This window comes from Musa acuminata, chromosome BXJ1-7 (genome assembly GCF_036884655.1).
Source record: "Musa acuminata AAA Group cultivar baxijiao chromosome BXJ1-7, Cavendish_Baxijiao_AAA, whole genome shotgun sequence".
Lineage (NCBI taxonomy): Eukaryota > Viridiplantae > Streptophyta > Magnoliopsida > Zingiberales > Musaceae > Musa > Musa acuminata.
Window position 1 is genome coordinate 491,609 of NC_088333.1, and position 23,853 is coordinate 515,461.

The 23,853-nt window shown below is 40.1% G+C and overlaps 3 protein-coding genes across 8 annotated transcripts; 1 reads left to right on the forward strand and 2 right to left on the reverse strand.

Moving 5' to 3' along the window:
* Positions 1-1,178: 1,178 nt before the first annotated feature.
* Positions 1,179-11,058, reverse strand: LOC135581971 (LRR receptor-like serine/threonine-protein kinase RPK2). Of its 2 annotated transcripts, XM_065190396.1 has the most exons (5): positions 7,412-11,058; positions 6,903-6,946; positions 6,747-6,819; positions 5,646-5,929; positions 1,179-1,994 (listed from the first exon to the last, which is right to left on the reverse strand). In XM_065190396.1, the coding sequence occupies exon 1, from the start codon at positions 10,773-10,775 to the stop codon at positions 7,416-7,418; it is 3,360 nt and encodes a 1,119-aa protein (XP_065046468.1). In that variant the 5' UTR covers positions 10,776-11,058; the 3' UTR covers positions 1,179-1,994; positions 5,646-5,929; positions 6,747-6,819; positions 6,903-6,946; positions 7,412-7,415. The 2 variants fall into 2 exon arrangements, with proteins under 2 accessions (XP_065046468.1, XP_065046467.1); XM_065190395.1 differs by lacking the exon at positions 5,646-5,929.
* A 2,528-nt stretch (positions 11,059-13,586) lies between these two features.
* LOC103991005 (exocyst complex component EXO70E2) lies at positions 13,587-17,791 on the forward strand. 5 transcript variants are annotated; one of them, XM_009410346.3, is made up of 2 exons: positions 13,587-16,614; positions 17,424-17,791. In XM_009410346.3, exon 1 carries the CDS (start codon positions 14,693-14,695, stop codon positions 16,607-16,609), a length of 1,917 nt encoding a protein of 638 aa, XP_009408621.2. In that variant the 5' UTR covers positions 13,587-14,692; the 3' UTR covers positions 16,610-16,614; positions 17,424-17,791. The 5 variants fall into 5 exon arrangements, with proteins under 5 accessions (XP_009408621.2, XP_009408620.2, XP_009408623.2 ...); XM_009410345.3 differs by lacking the exon at positions 17,424-17,791 and adding an exon at positions 17,171-17,396; XM_009410348.3 differs by lacking the exon at positions 17,424-17,791 and having other exon boundaries at positions 13,587-14,392; positions 14,510-16,902.
* A 3,284-nt stretch (positions 17,792-21,075) lies between these two features.
* Positions 21,076-23,815, reverse strand: LOC103991004 (14-3-3-like protein GF14 iota). The gene is made up of 6 exons (XM_009410343.3): positions 23,715-23,815; positions 23,152-23,536; positions 22,302-22,608; positions 21,821-21,908; positions 21,627-21,736; positions 21,076-21,508 (listed from the first exon to the last, which is right to left on the reverse strand). The coding sequence occupies exons 2-6, from the start codon at positions 23,222-23,224 to the stop codon at positions 21,286-21,288; spliced, it is 801 nt and encodes a 266-aa protein (XP_009408618.2). The 5' UTR covers positions 23,225-23,536; positions 23,715-23,815; the 3' UTR covers positions 21,076-21,285.
* Between the last annotated feature and the right edge of the window lie 38 nt (positions 23,816-23,853).

Below are 23,853 nucleotides of genomic sequence, written 5' to 3' on the forward strand. Positions count from 1 at the left end.
GAAGATCGATCGAGGAATCCCACAGCCAGACGTGGCCGCAAAACACGCGAATTCTAGGCCGCCCAAAGGACGACGCAGTTAGCGGTCGACCTCAGGCACGATAAGATTATGTGGACCCCCCACACTTCTCGGTACAGTCCAGTAGTGGCTGGTAGAATGTCGCGGTTGCGAACACCCAACTCATTCTGCTCGGGAGAATAATTCCCAGGACTCGGCAACATGTGGGACCCATCAGTTGTTATCTGCGACCGATTCGAAGTCGGGCGGTAACTTCTGCTTCGCAGGTCTCGAAGACGGAGGAGTCACGTTCGCAGGTCTCGAAGCACAGAATGATGTCAGGGGGATTAGTCTAAGACTCGGAATGTAGCGCTAATTCCTCCTAAAAGATTGGGCAGAACTGAAGGAAAATGGCGAAGGGAATACCTGAAAATTCGATGAAAGAATAGCAGGCAGGGGGGCAACGGTGATCGTCGATGTCCACCCGAGAAACAATTCCTGTCCAACTAAATTACAGAATCAAGTATGAGCCGCCATTAACATTAAAGAAATATTATGGCCGAGCAATCCAATAGAAGGATTTTAAGCACCGGTAGAAGTCAGCAGAACAAGGTAACAAAGGATCACCTCATAAAATTGGCCAAGCGATGTTCTACTGATAGAACATCTTAACATTTCAAGTGGTCTAAAATCAGGAAGCAGTAATGTTGATATAATCTTCTGTTTCTCTTTGACCTGCACCAACATTGAAATCTCCCATACAAAATTTAGCTGGATAATCTAGTCATTGAGGCATAGAAACTCCACAGTCATGTTGATATAATCTTCTGTTTCTCTTTGACCTGCACCAACATCTAGATATAAAAAATACCATGTGCCTCATCTCAAACTATCCTATTTACTTCTTCAAGGATATAAATACCCCACACATAAACTCTCATTCTATGCCCATGACAATGACTTTGAAAAATGAGTGCTAATAAAGTTAGCACGACATAAAATTTTAAGGCAACTTAAGACTGTACAAAATACTTACAATTTTCGCAGGGGCAATAAAACATGAGATTTGAATACACCACCCCGTCATGTCCACAAACCAACTCCATAACGATAATAGTAGCTTCAGACAATTTTAAATTTATAGTTACGACTGAAGAATCCTGAGAAAGGCAAATATGATCTAAGGTAATCAAACTTAAAGCAAATCAACTAATTGTTATCAGAAGTTACAGTTAATTATAACCCTGCATGATAGCAAGGTTTACAATCTTGGTTTCGCACTAGTCGATATGATTCTTATAAACTGGGTGATATATTGATCTGTACCAATGGAAATCGCCAAAAAATGATACACTGGTCAAGAACCTATGAGTACAATGGTAAGTATCAGTTTGGCCAACCCGATATTTGATGTGGTAGGCCTTGGTTGCAATATAATACCATCAGCTTAATGATAAAAAATGCAGCTATACTTGCACTTTCAAATTGACACTTCTTGCCGGATCAAAATGGAGGAAAGATCTACACCCTTACAATGAGATTTTCTTACATTAAGATTCTTTTGGTCTTTCAATGAGATCATGGTTTCATTATTTACAGATGCTGCAGCATTAGACCAACCTAGGTAGCCTTCTGTGCCAAAACCTGATACGGAGATTGACATGCCGCACAACCACTTGCACGATAAATCCAGAATCCATCTGCAATAAGCCAAGACTTCCATAAGCAACATAAAGCTTGCTGACCTGACTGGATTTGTGGAAAAGCATAATAGGCTTTGTCTCCTTTGTGCATTCCAAGATACAAGCCACTTAAATACTGTGGCTATGGTCCTAGAGAAGTTCCTCATTCATCTTCGACAGAGAAAACTTCTCTCAGTACAGGAACCAAAACCTGATATCAGGGAAATTGACCTGTAAAAGCATGACAAAGGATATGTACGCTGCTACACGCAAGAAAATGGCCACATTTGTCCCTTCAAAGAACTCTCAGATCATCTGCAGGAAGGAAGAACAAATAAGTATTGATTCATTATTTAATCAATTCAGTTTAAATGATAATTCTGTTTGTTACAACGAAGCATCACTGCCACTACTGGTTACTAAAATTTGCTAAAAGAAACAATCTGTAAGTCCATTGCACGGTTGCCTTTTCAATGTATATTCCCTGCAACATTACAAAATGCTTGCATATCACATTCAAAACAACCTACAAACATGAGTTTTACACCTTTGCTGTAGGTACAAAAATTGAATGAAAAGTCAAAAACATGGTCCCATATAATTTCTTTTAACAAACAAGATGGTAAGGGCAATTCACAACCTCACCTGTTTGTTTACTTATGATCTAATGAAACTATAGTTAATTCTAGGATATTGAATGTGAGGTAAATGCAGGGTTTTGCTCGCAATAAACAAGATTTATACGGTACAAAGTACAAACATTGTGAATTTGCAAGGTATCAAGCTAATAAGAAACTTTATAGAGATACATTTATAGAACACCCACTACAAATATCAATTAAAGAAATCTGTCCACGTTTCCAGATTATTATATGTTATAATATCTCAGTCTACCTTAGTCACAGGTCCTTTATCATTTCTCATCTCAATTTCAGCCCAACAACCCAAATCCACTCCCATTTCCATTTTATTATATACGAAGAGAATTAATTATGATAAGCAGCATCCATAGTAATGAGCTTCTAAAAGAATTTTAACAGGATCTGCTAATAGAAAAGATGCAGTTTACATAATATCTAATGTCAGAAGCTGCTTGTAAGATTGATATGATTGGCAGATCTTGTTTATTGATATAGCAAATCTAGTAACTAGGTCAAATACCAAAAGAATATTCATACTTTGCAATTGTAACATTCTCCCAGAATATTTTATAAGTAGGTTAGGCTACAGATTCTATACTGCCATGGCCACATGATGTAGGATGAGCTCATAATCAACAGATTAAGGTTTTTTCTGTGATAATACAAGACAAAAAATAGAGAAGAAAGATAATAACAAGAAGATAATAAGAACAGAAACCTGATAACTATCATACTATTTCTATCTCAATGAGAGAATTCTTGGAATGTAGATCTCACATCTTTGCACTTCTCATACGTTGATAATGGATTTATGTCATGAAATATGATCTAACACCACTAACATATAACGTGAGAAAAGGACTCATATTTCATTGATTCATCTCCCCGATGTTTCCATTATAATCTTTTGACTCTGTTTTTATTGACAAAAAAGAAAAAACAATCATATTAGTGCTAATCAAATAAACTATTTTTTACCTGCTTGAAGAAAAGTTTCCAGATTGGCTGGCCAAGTAATCTTCTTTCTCGATGTTTGATATTTTTCTTCTTAAAACTAAATAATTCTTTTTCTTTTTTCTTCATTTACTTTCATTTTCTTCTTACTAATCAATTTAGGAAACAAAATTAGAAATATTCTACGTGTTGCCACATGCCAAAGATTCCTTAAACTATAAAAAATCTTATTTAAATAAGAAAGGACTAAGAATATCCTGCATCATTCATTTTCGCTATGTAGGAATTGAACTGGCCATTTCAATTATGTGAACTTGGGGTGAATTTCTATGGAGTGAAAGCCCAAGATACAAAACATATTGCAGTACAGTTTTTATTAGTTTAAGGAATCTTGCAAATTCTACAAGTTGTTATGTGGCAATATCTAGGATACTTTAGTTTTATTTCTTAAATTGATTAAAGAGAAGAAAATGAAAGAAAATAAAAAAGAAAAGAATTATCTAGTTACAAAAAAGGAAAACTATCAACCAAGAAAAAAAAATTTGACATGGTGAATCTAAAAATTTATCTTCTATGGGGAAGATAAAGAATTATTTATTTGATTTACATTAATACGATTATATTTTATTCTTATTTTTTCTTCTTACACTTGTGTTGCAAAAAAAGGATAAGGTGATTGTAATGAGAACAATAACAATATGAATTAATGAAGAATAAATTATTTTCTCATGTTATTTATGAGCAGTGCAAGGTCATATATGTTTTCTCGATGAATCTATCGTACACATGCAATATGTATAAAGGTATGAGATCTTCATCCATGGAGTTCTCTCCTCGAGATAGAGCAAGGATTATAATTATCCTTTTGTTATTATCTTCTTCTTCCTCTATTTTTTTCATCTTTATTTAAATAGAAGAATCTTTCTTTGTCAAAGGTTATTTTATATCACCATGATTATAACCAAGGTTCACCACGCCACGGTATACCGCCTGATACGGGCAATATGTATCAGTCCAACAAGAGACCAATATAAGCGGTACATACCGGTCTATCAGTATGCCCCACCATACTGTGTGTCGATACGCTGATATGAATTGGTACATACCATACCGATGGTTGGTTGGTGCATCAGTAAGGATCAATAAAGCGAACCACAATTAGAACCTTGTCTTCCATGTCATAAAGTCTTACTATTGGACCAAAGCCCGCTACTTAGCTGGAATAATATATGCAACCAGAATTCCCATGGTTGGAAATGTTATAATTGCATATTAAATAGAAGAAAGAAAAGAAAGATTGTAGGGTAAACAAATCCATAGATCTTAACATCCTAAGTGTTCAGATTAGGGAGAAGAAATCCATAGATTTATAGAGTAAAATGCAGGCCACAATGATTAACTTCCACATGAAGTCTAGATAGATGGATTTCTTGATGCAGACTTTCCAACCTTGTGGAATTGGTAACCCTTCTTCCTATAAGCCCAATAGGCGAACCAATGGCTAGAGGGGCAGTATACTGTTAGTCAGTGAGCAGCACAATCATGTAACGGTTTTGTTTCCAAATTGGTAATAATTTCTATAGGTAATTGTCATTATTCAATGATACTGCAACAGAAGTTTCCCACACACTAATTTACAAGTTTCATATCTGGACTTTCCCGCTCAGTAATTGTCATTATTCAATGATACTCCACTAACAGCCTCTTGAAACCTTATGCACCATTATGAACTTCTGAAAAGTCCTGTCTTGATGATTCCCTTAATCATTACTTACTTCCTCTGGCTCCTATTACTCGCAACTCCTTTGTAAATTCCTATGCAGCAGGCAACTGAAAAATATATGGGGCATATTCATGATGACTCTTTTGTAAATTCCTAAGAAGCAGGCAACTGAAAAAATATATGGGGCATATTCATGATAAACCATCATAACCTAGGAAGCTTGACATCTTTAGACAAGATGTATGTATGTATGTATAATAATATGGGATTACGCAAGGAAGGCAACACCACCATGGCCAAACTTTTATCTCCCTGAGCTAATAGGGTCATAGGCTACCCAAGGTCATGATAATAGTTACTGTAGCAGCTTTGTGAGCCTCTTATGTGCACAAAAATGTTAGAATGGAGATTACCTTGTGTACTTCTGCAAAGAATGATTCTCAAGCCATGGACCAAAGAGATTGCAATATCTGAATAATCCCATTACAGGAGATTGTTCTCTGAGGGATGATTTTAAGTTTAAGCATTTATGACTTTTTAAATATGATTCTTGGTCTACATTAGTTAATGGACCAACAGGCTCCTTGGTCTAACAACTACACATTTAGGAGTAATAAACAACTGGCAGGAATCCTTCTTGCCACCCACCTTTTTAAATATGCTTCATTTGTCGAATTAGATGATTGTTGGAATCAAAATCATCATGGTTGGTGTACGTGGTTGCCATACTAACCAATCACTGCAGGTATCCAGCTGGGACCAATAGCTTTGTTACAATGCACACCTGTTGTCCAGGGGTATGCTATCAGGTCACAACCTGAAGTAGTCACCCATAGTCATTGACCATTTCAGATCATAGTCTATTCAGTGGTCGCTAATAGATTTTACATGATGCACATCTGCTGTCCAGAGGTATAGTATCAAATTGGGACCTGAATAAATAAAAAATAAACTGAATTGGACTGGAAAGTGCTCGTAATGTGTCGTGGGAAATGTCCAATAGCAAAAACTTAATATGATTTCAGAAGATTCAAGAAAATAGAGAAGTGAGAAATAGAAGAGAACAAAAAAGATAAGAGCTTGCTGACTAGTGAGCTTTAGATCATCAAAATATCATGCGCCGGACATGGTATAGTTTGTATATTAGATGTACATTAGTTTCAAAAAAACCTTGAGATGATGCTTGAATTCCATATAATATTAGCATGCTCAGATTTGTAAGAATACAATGGTAATGTTGCAAGCAATTCCCTACCTATGTTGATTTTATGGATCAGTCATGCTAGGGTAAAGAATTTTTTTAATCAAACAACATATGGTGTAACTAGATCAGAGAGCTTAAAAAAAGTGATTAGATTTTTAGAAATTAAAATTTAATTTTTACAATATATCAGAGAATGAAAAATCAAAACTTATGTAATATGCATAGGAGAGAATATAGAAATATATGAAGGTAAAAGTTACGGTTTGATTAAAGAAAGGTAGCACAAATGCATAAGATATAATGACAATTTAACTGTATAAATTAAGTGCATTTACATACATTTTCACATTTTTATCTATTTATAAGAGAACACGATCTTTTCACCACTTTCTCTGTAGAAAATATTTGAATAATGACTATTATAGCCCTTGTTACCAAGTAAATGTAGAGAAAGAAAAAAATGCACCCCACTCTGACAGGTTATATGAAGAAAAAACATCTGCAAGATGGTGACTATACCAGCAATATCATATAAAGAAACTTACTTGGACAAAACTCCTTGGTGTTGCAACCTTAAAACAGCTCAATTACTTCAGTGTGGAGAATGTCTCATATCACCTGTTATTGAATTTTAAGACACTTTTACTACTGATGAGAAACAAGAAGTAGAAATGGTGAAAAGTTTCCAGACAGATACGAACCATTACCCTCCCATATTATGCAGGACCCATCTTTGAAGTAGAGACTGCAAAAAAATATAAAAAATATATAGGCCATCATAATTCTTCATCAGTTTCATCTTCAAACTCTGCCTATATGTTCACTACCGATTGTACAAGTTGTCTAGATTTTATAGAATAAAAATAAGAGTTGTAATCATAAAAGCATTACAAAAATCTGTTTTCTTTTCTTCTTTGACAAAGTCTAATATCATCCACATATTTTTCCTGCGCATAAAGCTACACAGGGGAAAATTCTTTTTTACCTGCAAGAATTAAGAGTATAGTATCTCTAAAGCATGTATGATTTGGAAGTATGAAAATACACAAGCTTAATAATCGGTCTAGATAAAACATGGCTGCCCTATTTTCTAGTAATAGCCAAATGTAACAACAGTCGTCAGCACAGAATCAGCAACTGAAAAGATATATCATATGGTACACAAACTGTAGCTAAATCTTCGTATCCAAGAATATATAGCATGTCATACCTCTCTAAGTATGTTGATTGTGCCCAAAATGTGGAGGTTGGATTTCCTTCAAACGTTGAACAACTTGCTTCATAGTGGGTCTAATAGATAGTGAGTCAACAGTACACTTGACACCCAAGTGTAGGGTCTCTACCAAATCATCATGGGGAGCCACATCCCAAAGCCCCTCGGTGAAAAACTCACGAGCCCGGCCTTTTTGCAGCAGCATGCATGCCCAAGTAACTATGTTGAAACCATTACCATATGGAGAGAAGGAAGGATCTAGTGCTTTTTTATCTGAAATTAATTCCAGCAGTACCACACCGTAGCTATATACATCTGCTTTATCAGAAACACGACACGTCATGGCATACTCAGGAGCAACATAACCAAATGTTCCAGCGACACCAGTGGTTGCATGGGTCTCAGAATTTCCTAGAAGCCTAGCCAGTCCAAAGTCAGAGAGATAAGCATTGAATTCATTATCCAGCAATATATTGCTAGGTTTAACATCCCGGTGGAGGATACGAGGCACACATGTGTCATGCAGATAAGCAAGTGCACACGCCACGTCTAAAGCAATCTTGTGAAGCATCCTCCAATCCACAGGCCTTCTTGACCTTTCTTGTATAAATCTCTCCAAATTACCTCCAGGGAGATAATTATATATCAAAAACATCTCAGTGTCACTAATGTGATAACCTATTAGTGTCACAAGATTAGGATGCCGCCATCTTCCAAGTGTTTTGATCTCTGCATGGAACTGTTGAGCACCTTGAAATCTCCCTACTGCAAGCCTCTTTATAGCCACCAAGACCCCTGGTGAAATCTCAGCCTTGTATGTGGCCCCAAAACCTCCACTTCCAATGCAATTGCTTGCATTGAAACCCCCAGTGGCTCGCACAACACTCTCATAATTCAAAGGAACCCCAATATCGACAAAAACAGTCACTTCTTTTCTTCCAGAAGACCGAGTGGTGGACCTAGGTGCACACTTCCTTGTGTAAATATAGAGGACTATCAGAGCTAGGAGGACTGAGACTATAGCTGATGCTGATGCGATTGAAGCAATTTCGATAGAACTAAATCCACCACCACTGCTATCATTTGGTGAGCCGTTTGGTGGTGACTCAGAATATGATTGTGAGTTCTGGCTGCTTCCTTGCAAATCAGATGACGGAACAGAGAGAGAGTATATATGACAAGATTGGAGTAAAGGGTTGCCGAGGACACTATCACATCTCAGTGTACTGGCATTTAAAGGCAATGGTCCAGATAAATTATTATATGAAACATTGAACTTAGTAAGCGATGTCACATTAGCAAAAGCAGAAGGGATATTCCCAAAAAGTTTATTGTTGTTGAGTAACAGAGTAGTAAGATTTGACATCTTCACAAGGTCACTAGGAATATCACCTGTAAGGGAATTTGATGAGAGATCCAAAACCTTCAGTGATTGCAACTGATCAATGCCAGAAGGAATGCGGCCACTCAAATTGTTATCAGATAACGACAGATAAGTCAAGCTTTTTAATTGTTTAATGGTGGCAGGAATCTCACCCTGCATCTGATTCCTACTTAGATCCAGGCTAACAAGATTCCACAATAACCCAATAGTTGCAGGGATTGTTCCCGATATCTGATTATTGGCAACATCCAGAACCACAAGAGACTTGCATGTTGTACCTATTTCTTGTGTAAACCCACCACGCACCATGTTGTTGCTTAAGTCGATTATCAAATGATTCACTTTGTTGCACTTTTCTACAATAATGCCATTCAGCGACCCAAAAAGGTGGTTGTCATTAGCCAAAAATGCATAAACAGTCTGGTTAGCATACCCATTAGTGGCCAATGGTAAAGAAAGTAGACTACCCGTAAAATTGTTCTTTCCAAAATTATGATATATAGCAGATTCACCACCAGATTCAAATATGGGCAAGTCAAGTCCTGTGCGGCTCTTATACGCAAAAAATGAAAAATAAGCTGAGGATAGGTCATCTCTAGGGAACTGATATAAGAAGCATTCCTTGTAAGCAAACCTTGGGATGGAGGCAGACAACTGATTTCCACTGACATTAAAGAAATCCATACATGGCACAGGAAGATCCTCCTCAAGCCAACCTGTCAAACTGTTTGAGCTCAGATCAAGAAATCTAAGATTTCTGCACTGACCATAAGCTTTAGGTATTGGTCCTATAAAAAGATTCTGGCCCAAATTAACCATTTCCAAGTTCTCACAGGTACCCCAATTGCTAGGAATCTTGCCTTGAAATTTTGCCCTTGGGGCCCAAAGCACCCTAAGCTTTGGCAGAACAGTGATGTTTTCAGCAAGTCTCCCTTGGAAACAATTGAATTCATCTATATCAACAGAAGTCGAAGCTACCTCCTCCGGAATTGGATCATAAAGATTAAGAAGAACAATGACAGTCAATTCTAGGCAGTTCCCTAGGTCCTCAGGTACGAATCCACTCAAACTGTTCCTCGAGACATCCAAAACTTGAAGCTTATTCAATCGACCAAGATCAGAAGGAATGAGACCATCCAAAAGGTTGGAGAATAGCAATAGGACTCGCAACTCGGTGCAGTTGCCTAAATTGGACGGAATGCTTCCAAACAAGGAATTTCCAGACAAGTCCAAGATTTGGAGATTTCGGCACCCATCTCCAATCTCATCAGGAATTGACCCATCAAGCCGATTAAAAGCGAGATACAGTTCTTCAAGTTTGGAGAAACCACCAAGAAATCCTGGAATCGTTCCGTTGATCTGGTTGCCTGAGAGGTCTAGGGTTTCTAAATCTACACATCTCGAGAGGGAGGGAGGAATCTCACCTTTGATCAAATTGGAAGCCAGACTTAGCTCACGCAACCGGCGAGGGAAACGCGAGGGCAGGCCACCCGAGAGCGAGTTTCCTTCGAGATCAATCACTTCCAGCTTCTCCAAACCCCAGATCTCGTCAGGGATCTCGCCATCAAAACCATGGAAGGGCAAGGAGAACACCCTGAGCTCGGATAGGCTCCCGACGGCTGCGCTCAGCCTTCCGGCCATCCTCCGGCCGGGATCGCCGCAACTCAGCCGATAAGGACCGGATCGGGAGCAAGGGAGCGGGGAAGAGCCACCTTTCGCGGAGATGTTAAGGGAGACGACTCGGAATCGGCCGTCGCAGGAAACGCCGGGCCAGGAGCAGTGGTCCGCGGAGGAGCCCCATCCGTGGAGGAGACCAGCGGGGTCTGCCAGGACGGAGCTCTTGAACTGGAGAAGGGCGGATCTCTCCGCCTGGCGAGCGTCCAGATCCCCGCCGCCACCGGAGGCGGAGATCGAGACCAAGAGGAGGACTAGGTAGGACAAGGAGGATGAGGCGAGGGTTATCCGGCGGGACTTCATCTGCGTTGGGCAGCCAAGGATACGTCGCCAGAAATCGCAGGGAGACAAGAAGGTCGTCGTAGTCTCACAGAACTCCAACTCTAGCCTTACATGGGAGAGGAGGAGGAAAGCTCGGAAGAACCAAATTAAATCGAAGAAATCTTGGGTTTCTTTGAAGGAAGAAGCAGAAGGAGAGAAGTAGAAGAAGAAAGACGAGATTTTTCCCCTTTTTTTTTCTCACAGTTTCTTTTCTTTCTCCTCCCTCCCTGTCGAGTTTTCAATATAATAATAAGCTTCTTCGTTATTCTACTGACACAGACTTTACCGGCTGTGAAAATATTTTCTATTTCCGTTTTGGCGACTCGAATTTTATACATATTTATTTGATTTCGTTATTACCACTCTCATGATCGGCTGTAATCATCGAACGACGATGAGAACACGTGCCCGGATGAAGAACAGAGTTGCTACATGGGACCCACTCAAGTGCGTCGCGAGCGGAGGGAATCCGGTGTTTTTGGTGCTCTTGGAGATAAAAAAAGAGGGGAGGATGGGGCGCCGGGCGGCTCGGGGCACGTGGGGGCCGCTCTCGCACGTGTCCACGGGACCCAAGATGAGCCGTGTGGAGCCCGCGTCAACTCTCGAAATAAAATATATCCACCAGAGTGTGGTTTTTCCGCCTGTAAATGGTCCTCCGAAGAACACTTGCTAGTTTCGAATGATTTGGAGTTGATCAAGAACCATTTAATCTTTCTCGTGAGCTTCATATGGTAAGTGCAGCGTCGAGATTCCTCGTATCCAATTCACCTTCAAACCTAATTGATCGATCTTTTATATGACTAAATAAAATATCATAGACGTAGGTAGTATCTACAAATCAGGTAAATACAGATCCACCACGAAAATGAACCTTAATAATGAAGTCGATCAAAATGGAGAAGAAATATTAAATTTGCCCAAAAAGCGTCAGAGTTATCAAAAAAAATATTTGATAATTCCTTAGACAACTCAGAACAAAATTTTCCTCCCATGTTTTTTTTTTTTTTTTATACTTGTATATATATATTTCATCAACCAGGCAATAAATCTTATATTTTCTTTTCTTTCTATATTTTATATATATCTTTCACATGAAAAGAGGGGAGGGGGTATTTTGACATAATATGTTTCCATGTCATAATTGAGCATGCTGGACAACGAATGATGATCGAGCTACTACTACTCGAGCACATAGTGTAGCTGAAACATTTTATGAGGTTAACAAATAATAGACAGTGTTCTACCATCCACGATGCAGAGGGGAAGCTTATCATCTGAGTATTTGGACAGGTGGAAAGTTCAAGATGTAGCAGGAAACCAGCACCGGTCATCTAGTTGTTAGTCTTGCCGGAACTCTTTCTCTGGTCAACGTCAATCCCATAAATCAACCTTGAATGTTGCCCACTTTAGGTGTCCCACGATTGTTTGTCAGTGAAATGATATATGCCCAGCCAACCCCCATAACACTACTCTTCGTTATCCATTTGAGTTATTATATAAGAGTAGAGACACAAGGACAAGGTAGGGAGGAAGAGTGCTCCTCTTTAAGTAGTATCGAAGATGTCCTCTTAAGCAGAAAGAGATCGAGGAATATGCTTCTCAACCGGACAAGCTTTGGGTGTCCATGAGCCCCCTCGATACAGCTTGTTTTTGGTTGGTCATTCTAGTTAATTAAACAAGGGTTGTTGTAGAGCTAGAAGAGAACCTTTTACCAGGAGGAGTTCCTTATCTTCAATGGTTCCTTACACTGTTAACTTGCTCAAGGGGGTGGCATAATGCTCGTACACACAAGTCAAAACAACTGCAGTATTACTGCAACATGTGAGAACCAAGAGAGGAAGTCAGTCGTTCAAAGCAATCTTGTAAGATCTTTTTCCATGCTTGAATATTACTTCTTCCCCAGTCGAGATACATGCAGAGAGAGAGAGAGAGAGAGAGAGAGAGAGAGAGAGAGACAGAGAGAGTAGCTTTCTGACAGACCAATGAAGGTCATGGAAGATTTGTGGTGGAGAGAGAGAGAGAGAGACAGAGAGAGTAGCTTCTTGTAGAGGAAATTAGTGCTGGGTTGAGGTGATAGGGGATGCATCTGCGCTGTGCGCATCTTGGAAAGTTTCAGAGTGGTCTCATCTAAAGCACAAAAATAACGACGGATCAAAGAAGTTGCTTCGATCTAATTGGAACACACTGGAGATGGATTGGATCAACATCAATATATCATCCCTGATCTCAGATTGTCAACCCTAAATAGAAAGATAAAAGGACATTTGCCTGTCACAGACAGAGAGAGAGAGAGAGGTGTTCCGGTGACACAGGGCGGCCATACCGCCATTGGGCCCATCAGCACCCCGAATAACGACGAAGGTAGCCATGCGAGTAACTTAGTCAGGTAGGCCAAGAATATTCTCTTATTTGAGAGACGAAAGTATTTGGCCGAGTCAACGTTCCCTCCCGCGGTGGTCGCGACAACTCGCCACCACCAAACCGGTCGTCATGGTCCAACCGCGTCAGGCTCCGCGGCTGCCCGATCGGACGGTTAGATTTCTCCAACACGTCGACGGCTGTGATGGGAGCCTGCTGTTTCATCCTTTGTCCTCTTCTTCCCCATCCTTCATGCTTTCCATCCTTAAAACATTCTTATTACCACGAACATGAAGCTCTGTGAAAAAGGAGGGCCCGCTGTTCCAGCCAGTAAAAGGATTGGTAAAGTTGGAGTAGATATTGAACTGGTTGGCAAAACTACGATATTGTTCTTTTGTTTGTTATTTTTCTCTCCGTCGTCATAGTGATTGCGAGAGCCACAGAATCTAACGCGAAGGGAAGAGAAAGGCAAGAAGAGAGGAGAGAGGCCATCTTTTAGAGCAGTGGGAAGCTTCGTATCACCTTCCTCATCCCTCCTAAGTTCTCTCTAGGTTCTCCGCCATATTCCTCCGACAGAAAGCTAATTTTTTTGTGGGGGGGGTCTTTTTCATCTGATCACTCTCTCTCGGTTCGTGAAAAGGAGGGATTTTTAGTTCCATAGCTGTTTGCTCCACCTTTTCTTTTAATCTGATCACGATTTTCGAACGAAGAGTATAATCTTCCCGTCTCGTTGTTTGATTGACTTCCAGTCTTGCTGTTGCTACTTGTCCGAGTTGATCTTCGCTTTAGGAGGAGGAGGGAGGGTTTCGTTGCCCTAGAATACAGAAGATTCGATTTTTGAGTTGGAAATCATCTGTTCGATTCCGGTCTCTTGTTTGCTACTTTTTGTTTCTGTTGATAATTTCGCAACTCCATGTCTTCTTCCTTGTTTGCTTCTGATTATAAGTGACAGGATCGCATAATGATCGAACCTAAAAGAGAAGAACGGAGATGGGGAGTTTACGATCTATTCTGGCTTAAAATCTCATGAAACCCTCTTCCGGTTGTTGCTACAGTTACCACTTAGCTACAATTTCCATACGGTCTGCTACGGTTAGGGTTAGATGCTGTATTTGCTTATGTCCTGTCAGATTTCTTCTCCCTTTTCATTTGTTCGTGAGTTCATATGAGGTTGAAGATATCTAATCTTAAGTGCAATCCGATGAAGGTGTCAGTCAGCTTAACTGGTAAAGAATCGCAAGGTCCTCTTGCTACAATATCAATATTTCTCTTGTTATGCTCTAATATGAATTCTTGAAAATTTTCTTCAAGGTTCCTTTTTCATTGTGTCATTATTTCTTGTTGATCTGTGCAAATAGTGCCTCAATTTTGCATCAGTGGTACAAAGGATAAGACTCAGAAAAAAGTTTAGGATTTTGATTATGACAGCACGTTAAGGTGCTAAATGACATAGAAGAAGGATCTCAGAGGGGTTTTACTTTGCTGTTATCCTCTTTTCATGTTACTGTGGTGAAGTAGTGGGATCATAGCAACATCATTCTATGGAAGGTCAGGTCTCTGTAGGAACAGCTCAGGTGGAAGGAAGATGTGTTGTGGCGCAGAAAGAGACTCAAAATCTTACTGATGAAATGGTAGAAATGATTGCTGATATTGGCATCCGATACTCGGACTTGACAATTGCAGAAGAGGTGGGAACTGGTGACATTGAAGAGCAGCTGAAGGAACTGGAGAAGAAGATTCTGTTACGTGATTCTGATACGTTACCGATACAGGATCAAGTTCTGCCACAAGTATCCGAGTACTTAAAGGATGTGAATGAAGTCTGGGAACTTGGTGGAGTCTTAAGATTACTATGTTTGAGCAATGAAGATGAGAAACATAATGAACTCCTGAATTTTGCCGAAATCACTCTTCAGATGGCCATGGAAAGACTTGAGGATGAGTTTGTCCAACTTCTCACTCAATGCTGCAAACCTTTGGAACCTGACAGCATGTCTCTTCATTCTGCAGAAGAAGACAGCATGGACAACTTCTCAAACAGTTCTTTTGATGAGGAATCAGTTGAGGCCATGTCTCACAGTGATACCGCCAGAGAGTCAGAGAATGTTGTCATTGATTTGATCAATCATGGTTTAATTTCTGATATCACAGCCATTGCCAATTTCATGTGTCTATGCAATTATGAGAAGGAGTGTTGTCAGGCATATGTAATAGTCAGAAAAGATGCAGTCGAGGAGTGCCTGTCGGTTCTCCAATTCGATAGATTCAATATTGAAGAAGTTCTCAAAATGGGGTGGAATGTCTTGCATCGCACGATAGAGAAGTGGAAGCAAGCAATGCAGGTGTTTGTTCGGGTCTGTCTTGCTAGGGAAAGACATCTTTGTGATCTTGTCTTTGGAGAACTTCCAGGATCAATCAGAGAACCTTGTTTCGTCGATATCTCAAATAGTTCAATTCTTCAACTTCTCAGTATTGCTATGGCCATAGCCCTTGCACCTCGAAAGCCAGAAAGGCTATTTCAGACACTCAATACATACGAGGTTTTAAGTGATCTTCTTGTGGACATGGAGCATTTCCTCCCGGAAGACTATGGATCTGGCATACTAACTGAATGCCATGAAGTTTTACTGAGATTGAAAGAATCTGTGAGTGGGACTCTAGAGGAGTTCAAATATAATATTCAGTCAAGCATATCATATACTGCATTTCCTGGAGGCGGAGTCCATCATCTTACAAAGTATGTCATGAATTATATCAAAGCCCTTTCTGCTTATGCGGAGACACTTGGTTCTGTTCTTGAGGGCCAACAGGGCACAGACCAATCTTCAGTGATGGAAGATGGTGACAGAGAAACTTCTTCGAATCAATCCCCACTGGTTTGGCATCTGAAGTCAGTGACCAAAATTTTGGAAGCAAACCTTGCTCACAAGTCCCAGCTATACAGTGATGTCTCTCTGCAAAGCATTTTTATGATGAACAATGTCTGTTACATGGTTGACAAAGTTAAACAGTCTGACCTTAGAAACTTCTTTGGTGATGAATGGATTCGGGCGCACATTGTGATGTTCCAAAAGCATGCACGGGACTATGAGAGGGCCTCATGGACTTCTGTCCTCTCGTTCCTGAAGGAAGAGGGGATTCGCAGGACAAGTTCTAGAAATCCTTCCTCGACAGTCCTTAAGGACAGATTCAGAGGTTTCAACCATGCATTCGAAGAGGTTTACAATGCACAGACAGCATGGTCAGTTCCGAATGCTGGACTCCGGGATGATCTGAGGATCTCTGTATCCACCAAGTTGATACAAGCATATCGGATTTTTGAAAGTAGGCATGCTGGCTATCTGGATGGTGAGAGACATCGAGAAAAGTACATCAAGTACTCCCCAGATGAATTGGAGGAATACTTGCTGGATCTTTTTGCAGGGTCCCCAAGGTCATTGCAGAGCCAACGAAGGTGATATAGGTACATTCTTGAAGTCTCTGCCACTTGTTTTCTGTACAGCGTGTGAGATATGTGACCAAGTAGTTGTAGACAAAGTGTCTTATGGTGTTGGATGCCCGATATTGATGCTAGTAATATTTGTCCTTATATCCTAAGGATTCCTGGTTATCCAGACTGTCTTCACCTTTGAGGTGAAAGGTTTGTGACTTGACAAGTGCAATCACTTTCTAAATAGGTCGGTTGCCGAGTTACAGATGATTGACATAGACTAGACTCGTTATGCAACAATATTTCTATTTTGCTTGAGCAGCATTTGGCATCATTCATGTAGAAGAGACAATGGTATCAATAGGTGCATCATGTTTTTACCATGTTTATTGCTCTTCGTGTAGTAGAGACAACGGTATCATTCATGTGGAAGAGACTGATGATAATTATGGACAAAATTTTCGGACTCTTTGCTCTGTTTTAAGGTTAATTTGTACCGAACAATTTCAATACCCATGTATCTTTCTCTCCGATCCTAGTGAGGAAAGTTCAAGTCGAGTCAATAATATTGATCACTTTATATCGGCAGCCTATGACCCATTCATCAGCTCCGCTCCTTTCTTGGTTTATGGCCCCCTTGCGACCACCGCATGAAGAGATTTCATGGTAGCTTCCTCAACAACAATGTATCGATGTTTTCCTGCTTCTGGACAGCAACTGTAGTTCTAGCTCCTATCATAGAGCTAACTAACATTTCAACACCCCCCATTAAGTATATTTGCTTTATCCTAATGAGAAGCTTAAGTTTAGTCAAATTTGAGTATATCTGTATCTGTCGGCAGGCATGGACGGACAAACAGTTCCATCCATCTTTGTGCATTTTATCTTGGCTTGTGACACAGCAAGCACCAAGCGAAGAGAGCATGCATGCATCACCCACCACACCAAGGTAATGCCAACAAGAACTTGCATGTGAAGTTGTTCCAGTTAATTGCTCTCTTCGATCGTCATTGAAAGAAGAAAAAAACTATGATCGACAGTGATTCTAATCAGATGATGAAATCAAATTTGCCAACTTTGTCATCTGCATGTAGGCATGCTGAGTGGTGAAACTAGGCACCACCAACATGCTTCTTCTCTTGGTACTTTTTCATGTACATCATACTTGGATGTTTCGAAGAAGCTGCTCTCCATTTGCTGTTGATGTTTATTTAGCTGTATCTATCTTTAGAACATTCCAGAAGGAATTTTATAGGGATGCATGACACGATCGAAATGAAGAATAAAACAGGGTTGGTCGATTTGACAGTAAGAACAGCTCATCAGTGACAACAGAGAAGAGAACCCATGTGGCCCGGAATAGAAGAAGAAGAAGAAGAAGAAGAAGAAGAAGAAGAAGGAGAGACAAACCATTCCAGGGTTCCCCCAAGCACACTAACCTCTTACGAGAAGATATGCTTCTGCATCAACATCAGCAGAATCACATCTGTAGCGTCGAAGCCAATTCCCGAGCAAATGAGAGAGAGGAGGAGCCAACCTATCCCCGGCCTGAGGAGGAAACCACCGTGGTTAACGTCACTGGTCAAGCTACCGGACGGCCCCAATCCTCCCAGTACCCCATTGGTCGGAGTGAAGGTGGTGGGTGGGGTGCTTGTTGCCGGTGTCGAACTTGTGCCAGAAGCACTGGAGGAAGAAGAGCGAGCAGAGAGAAGAAGACATCGTAAAAGAGATGCTGGATTACGTTCCACAGCAAAGAAAATGGTCAGAGATGAACCTGGAAGATGCAGGGTAAGCGCAGCCACTGCTACCTGCGGTCAAACAGATGAAGATTATTGCTGCACTCGTTAGGGAATCAAGAAGATGCTGGTGACTTACTTGGATCCGTAGTGGTAAGGGTGGCGGTGCCTGAGAAATCACAAGCCCCCCTGTGCCTGCCCCTTCCTCTGGTAGTAGCTGTTAGCAGCATAAGAGCAGTGGGCTCTCACAGTGTTGGGATTGTAACAAGCTCCTCCGTTCTGGAGAATGGGGGTGCAATCAGCCCCAGCTCCACATGCATAGACCAGTGTTCTGCTGACCCAATAACTCGAGAAATTTCCTGCCCATAAAAAAACCTGATGCAGTGTATTATGATCTTCCAATATGAACTGCTCCTCTCTCTTATTAGCATTTATTCAGAAAACTAAGACGAATCACAAGTAAAAATCCTATCAACCCTTATGGTTATTACAAAACTTGAAATTATTTTCATAGATAATACTAGATTTCTCATCATGAGCCTAACAATAATGCTTACTTACAACAAGTCGGGATATCTGCCTGCGAAGTTAGTTATCACTCTAATTCATCATGAGCCTAACATTGCCATCTCTTGTAATACCTGATCTCCAAGTCCAAGTTCTTACACTACGATGAGTGTTCGTTGCTTACTCGATTGCCATTTTTATAATTTATAAGTGTTGGGATGTTAGATTATAAGATCATATCTAATTAAATTTTAATTATGATTATCGATCGATCAATTATGATAGAATTCATCTTTATACGAAGGACTTTTCTAATTACCTCTATGTTCTCATCAATAAAAGAATAAGATCTTTTAGAGATAAAATAATAAAATATTATAAATCTTTTTTAATCTTTTCTTTGTCCATAATCCATGATCAAAACGATTTTGTGAAGGAGAAAAATAAGACAAATCTAGTTCTTATTATAGATCGGCATCGTTGAAGTCTTTGCATCTAACAACGATATATCTGCAGATCGGATAAAAGCGTTCTAAATGATATCGAAAGCTACGTTTTGTATATTTAATTCGTTATTTGATTTCAGCTTTTGATATTACAGTTTTTATATTTACATGCAAATCTCAAACTCGTACGAAATATGAAATGATAATAACAAACGGAGATGGTTGAAGCTTAATGGCTCACATTTCTTTTTCCATTGTCATCACATACAAGAGGTATCTCATCGTTGTTCACGTGTCGTTCCAACAAATGTGCTTGACGAGGTTGTAGCATTTCCTTCGCCAGCTATCGCTCTATTTTCCGGTCATGACATTGACATTTGGGAGGTGGCATACAGTTCGAAAGATATATACATATATATGACGGATCGGAGACGACTCAAAATAAAATAAAATAAAACATCAAACGGCATAGAAAAATTTCTCGTATATCCGAATTAGATCTATTTGTGTGCCTGACCGGCGTTCCATAATTCGACCTCTTCGTTTGCATGTGGATTACTGGAATGAATCTGCTAACAGGTTGATTTTAACTTTTGATTGATTAGTAGGCAGAGACTTTAAACAAAGAATACCTTTTTTTAATTAGTAACGATGAACGATGTCGGGACGACAAACATCGTCAAGGCCCGCATGTGACTGTTGTGGATGAAGAGAAAGAGTAACGACGAGAGGTGATGGTCACTTTGTATTGGCGCTAACACAGTTATCAAGAAACCCTTTCGTCGCTTTGCAACTATATTGGTGTCGATGCAAGTGCAAAGATGCTTTGTATCTATGTCGGCGATGAAAGGATCGCTCTACATTGCATCATAACTACATTGATATATCGCTTAACAATTGTGTCGGCATCAATGCAGATACAAAGCAATCCTCACATCTCCTTATCGCTCTCACTTCTCATCCACAATAGTCACCCACACCCCCAACAGTATCATCGATCATCACCACTAATTAGAATATTGAAATTATATTTTTATTTATTATTTTTATATTTTTATCAGTAAAATCGATGAATAAATAAAATTAGATTTTTTTTACTTTCATAATTATAGAAATATTAATATGATTTTTTAAAAAAATTTAAAAACTGAAATACTAAAAAAATATCTGAGTGTATAATTAACAGTGGATTTATTTGCCAGCACAGGGAGGAGCAATTTTTTTTCCTTTCCTTTTTTTCCTTTTTTTATAATAAAAAAAATTCATTTGTCACCATCAATCAATGCATTCAGAATTGTAAGGATCGATTGGAAAATGGGTGTGGGCTCATCCTCCCTTTCCTTAAATGATCTTAGAAGTTGCTCAATCCAGTAGGTTCCCATTCGTAAGATGTTCTGTTGCAGGGAGGAGGAGGAGGTAAACCAGATATAAAAATTCTATGGCCTCGTCAAAGATAAAAATTGTTTTTAGGGATGTGTAGGATGTCCCATGATCGAGTTAACCCCAAGTGATGACATCCCATACATAACATCACCGACCGGGTGTTGTCATGTTTACGAATCTCCACAACAGGACGTGATAAGATTCGTAACGAGAATACGAATGATCCACTGCAGAGTTTTGGTGATTCATGAATAATACTTCAACAAAAAAAAAGAACCTCGGCAGAACAAAGCGAGAGCAGCAGCAGCAGCACAACCTCTTTTGGAGATTACGTACGTACGGATCGCTGCCAATGGTTTTGCAGCTGAACTGATGAAAGGGAAGTGATGGATGATGCAGCAAAAGACAAAAAGGGAAGAAGATAGCCAAACAAACAGAGGCTCGATTATTACATCAAACTTTATGCCTCCGTTCATGCATATAAATAAATGTAGCATCAAAGAAATAAATCACCGTCAGTGCTGAGAAGAGGATGGATGGATGGATGGATGGATGGTAGGTTAACAATAATTGGATTCTTCTGTGTCTCTAAATGGATAGATAATGCCATGGAAATGGATAGCCACAAAACATTAGGATCGAGCATCTTGTACCTCAGGCTTAGCAGCAGCTGCTACGCCCGCTTCATTCTTGACTGCACCATCACCTCCGTCCTCAGGTAACTCAGAAGTCCAAAGAGTAAGGTTGTCCCTCAGCAATTGCATGATCAAGGTGCTATCCTTGTATGACTCCTCGCTAAGGGTGTCTAATTCTGCAATCGCTTCATCGAAAGCTTGTTTTGCCAATTGACATGCCCTGAGATGAGATCCCACACACACACACACACCCACACACACAAAAAGAAAAAGGTTCCGAGCGCTTTAATTTTTTCGCACATCAAACAAAACAGAGAAATCGGAAGGAACGACTGTACCTCTCAGGAGAATTCAGGATTTCGTAGTAGAAAACTGAAAAGTTGAGAGCAAGACCGAGTCGAATTGGATGGGTTGGGGGCAGCTCAGTGTTGGCTTTTTCAGAGGCATCCTACAAAAATAATAAAAGAAGATAATAATAATAATAAAGAACAACACGATCAGAACCAAGAGAACAAACAAACACTGGACGTGCCTGATAGCCCTTCAAAGACTGATCGGCTGCTTCTTTCCTTTCTTCTTCGGTCTTGAACTCTGCAATGTAGCGGTAATAATCACCCTTCCTGTAAACAGAGTTGTTGTGCATGTTAAATAACAGGAAAGAGGACTCCGGAGACGATCACCACCAAATCAGCTATTCCATATCGTGATGAAACCGAGACAAGATTCGAATAGGCTACGACTCGGTCCAAGAACCAATAATACATAAATACCACTAGGAAAACCAGAGAAAGTGAATGATAGATATACCAGACGCATAACCAGAAAGCTAGAGATTATGTTTAGTTTTGATCTAGCACAAGGAAAATATTTATGTTTGTAACATATTGATACCATTGGCTTAACGATAAAGATGAACGAGTGAGCAATCAACACAAAAGTTCAAAAAGATACGAGACGGATGTAATAAACAGCATAAAATAGAAGAAACGTAAGCGAGCAGAAAAATCTCTTACATTTTGGCATAAAATACTTTAGATTCGACGCTGCTGGAGAACGGGATGAGATGCTGATCGATGATGGCCAAGATGTCATCACACATCTGGGTGAGTTCTTCCTCTATCTTCTGCCGATAGTCCTTGATCAGCTTAACATTCTGCTCGTTTCCCTTTGACTCTTCCTTCTGCTCGATGGACGACATGATGCGCCAGGACGCCCGGCGAGCCCCGATCACATTTTTGTAGCCCACCGAGAGGAGGTTTCTTTCTTCGGCTGTCAGCTCCACATCAAGCTTCGCAACTTTCTTCATGCTTTCAGCCATTTCTGGGTGGAGATCGTGACAAGCACCGGATCATTATTGTTACAATTCTCATCACCATCATTTTTTAATGCTTCGGGCATCAAAGAAAACCAAAGAAATCGTTTTCCCAGAAATAAATCCAAAATGAATTGCCTAAAATGGATATAGGGACGTGGACCTAAAGCAATCGATCCACCTGGTTAGGTATGATCGCCAGAAGAATCGCAAACCGCATGAGTCTTGCATGCAACAACCAAAAAATTAAAAGGCAAATGAGGGCTCGATGATCCAAATAATAATAATAATAACGTATTATTATAATCCATCAACGACTTACTAGATTTCAAAGAACAAAATTAAAGACGGAAGATGAAGATTAGAATAATCCCAAGGGACGAAATCTAACTGAAACCCTCAAAGTCTGTGGAGAAACGATCGTCTTTATCATCGGAAAACACACTTGTCAAGCTCTCATCTTTGGGATCGAAAAGAACAAGCTTTACAGGTAAAATCGAGGTAAGAAAAATAAATGAAGGGGAGGGGGGGGAGAAAGAAAGGTCTCTCACCTTCGTAGCGCTCGGCTTGCTCGGCGAGCTTGGCCATATAGACATGGCTCTCCCTCACCTTCTCCGTCGACATGGATTTTCTAGGGTGGAAGAGGAAAAGAAGAGAACGGGAAACTTCGAACCAGAGAAGGAGAACCAAAGGATCCGAGGAGGGAGGAGGGAAGAGGGAAGAGGGAAGAGGGAGAGGGAGGAGAGGCGGGTATTTATAGGTGCGGGTCGAGCGGGCGACGCGATAAAAGAGGCGGAGAAATGCTCCGGGGCTGCGGCTCGCCTGTATCGGCGGAGACAGGGAACGGAACCAGACCACCAATCACAGCATACTAACGTCATGGACCCCTCTATTTATCCTTGCCCCTGTTTCACGTGACGCACACCATCCAATAGGCTGTAAAGAGTCATGTTAGTAGCAATTTAAATACTACATCACGATATATATATATATATATATATATATAATAGTGTGATCTCGAAAACAGCTCAAGTTTATTACGAGATGTTAAGATGTAGTATTTACTCTTCCGCATAGAGAACAACTATTTATCAGGGGAGTATAATTAGCTCACCATTTAATCAGCAGATTTTTTTTGCTTGATCTCATCCTCAAGGCAGCAACGGCAATGATCCACGCGTGATCCTGTCGCGTGTCAGAGGCCTGATAAATAAGACCGGTGAATTATAATGACAAACAGGTTTATTTACCAA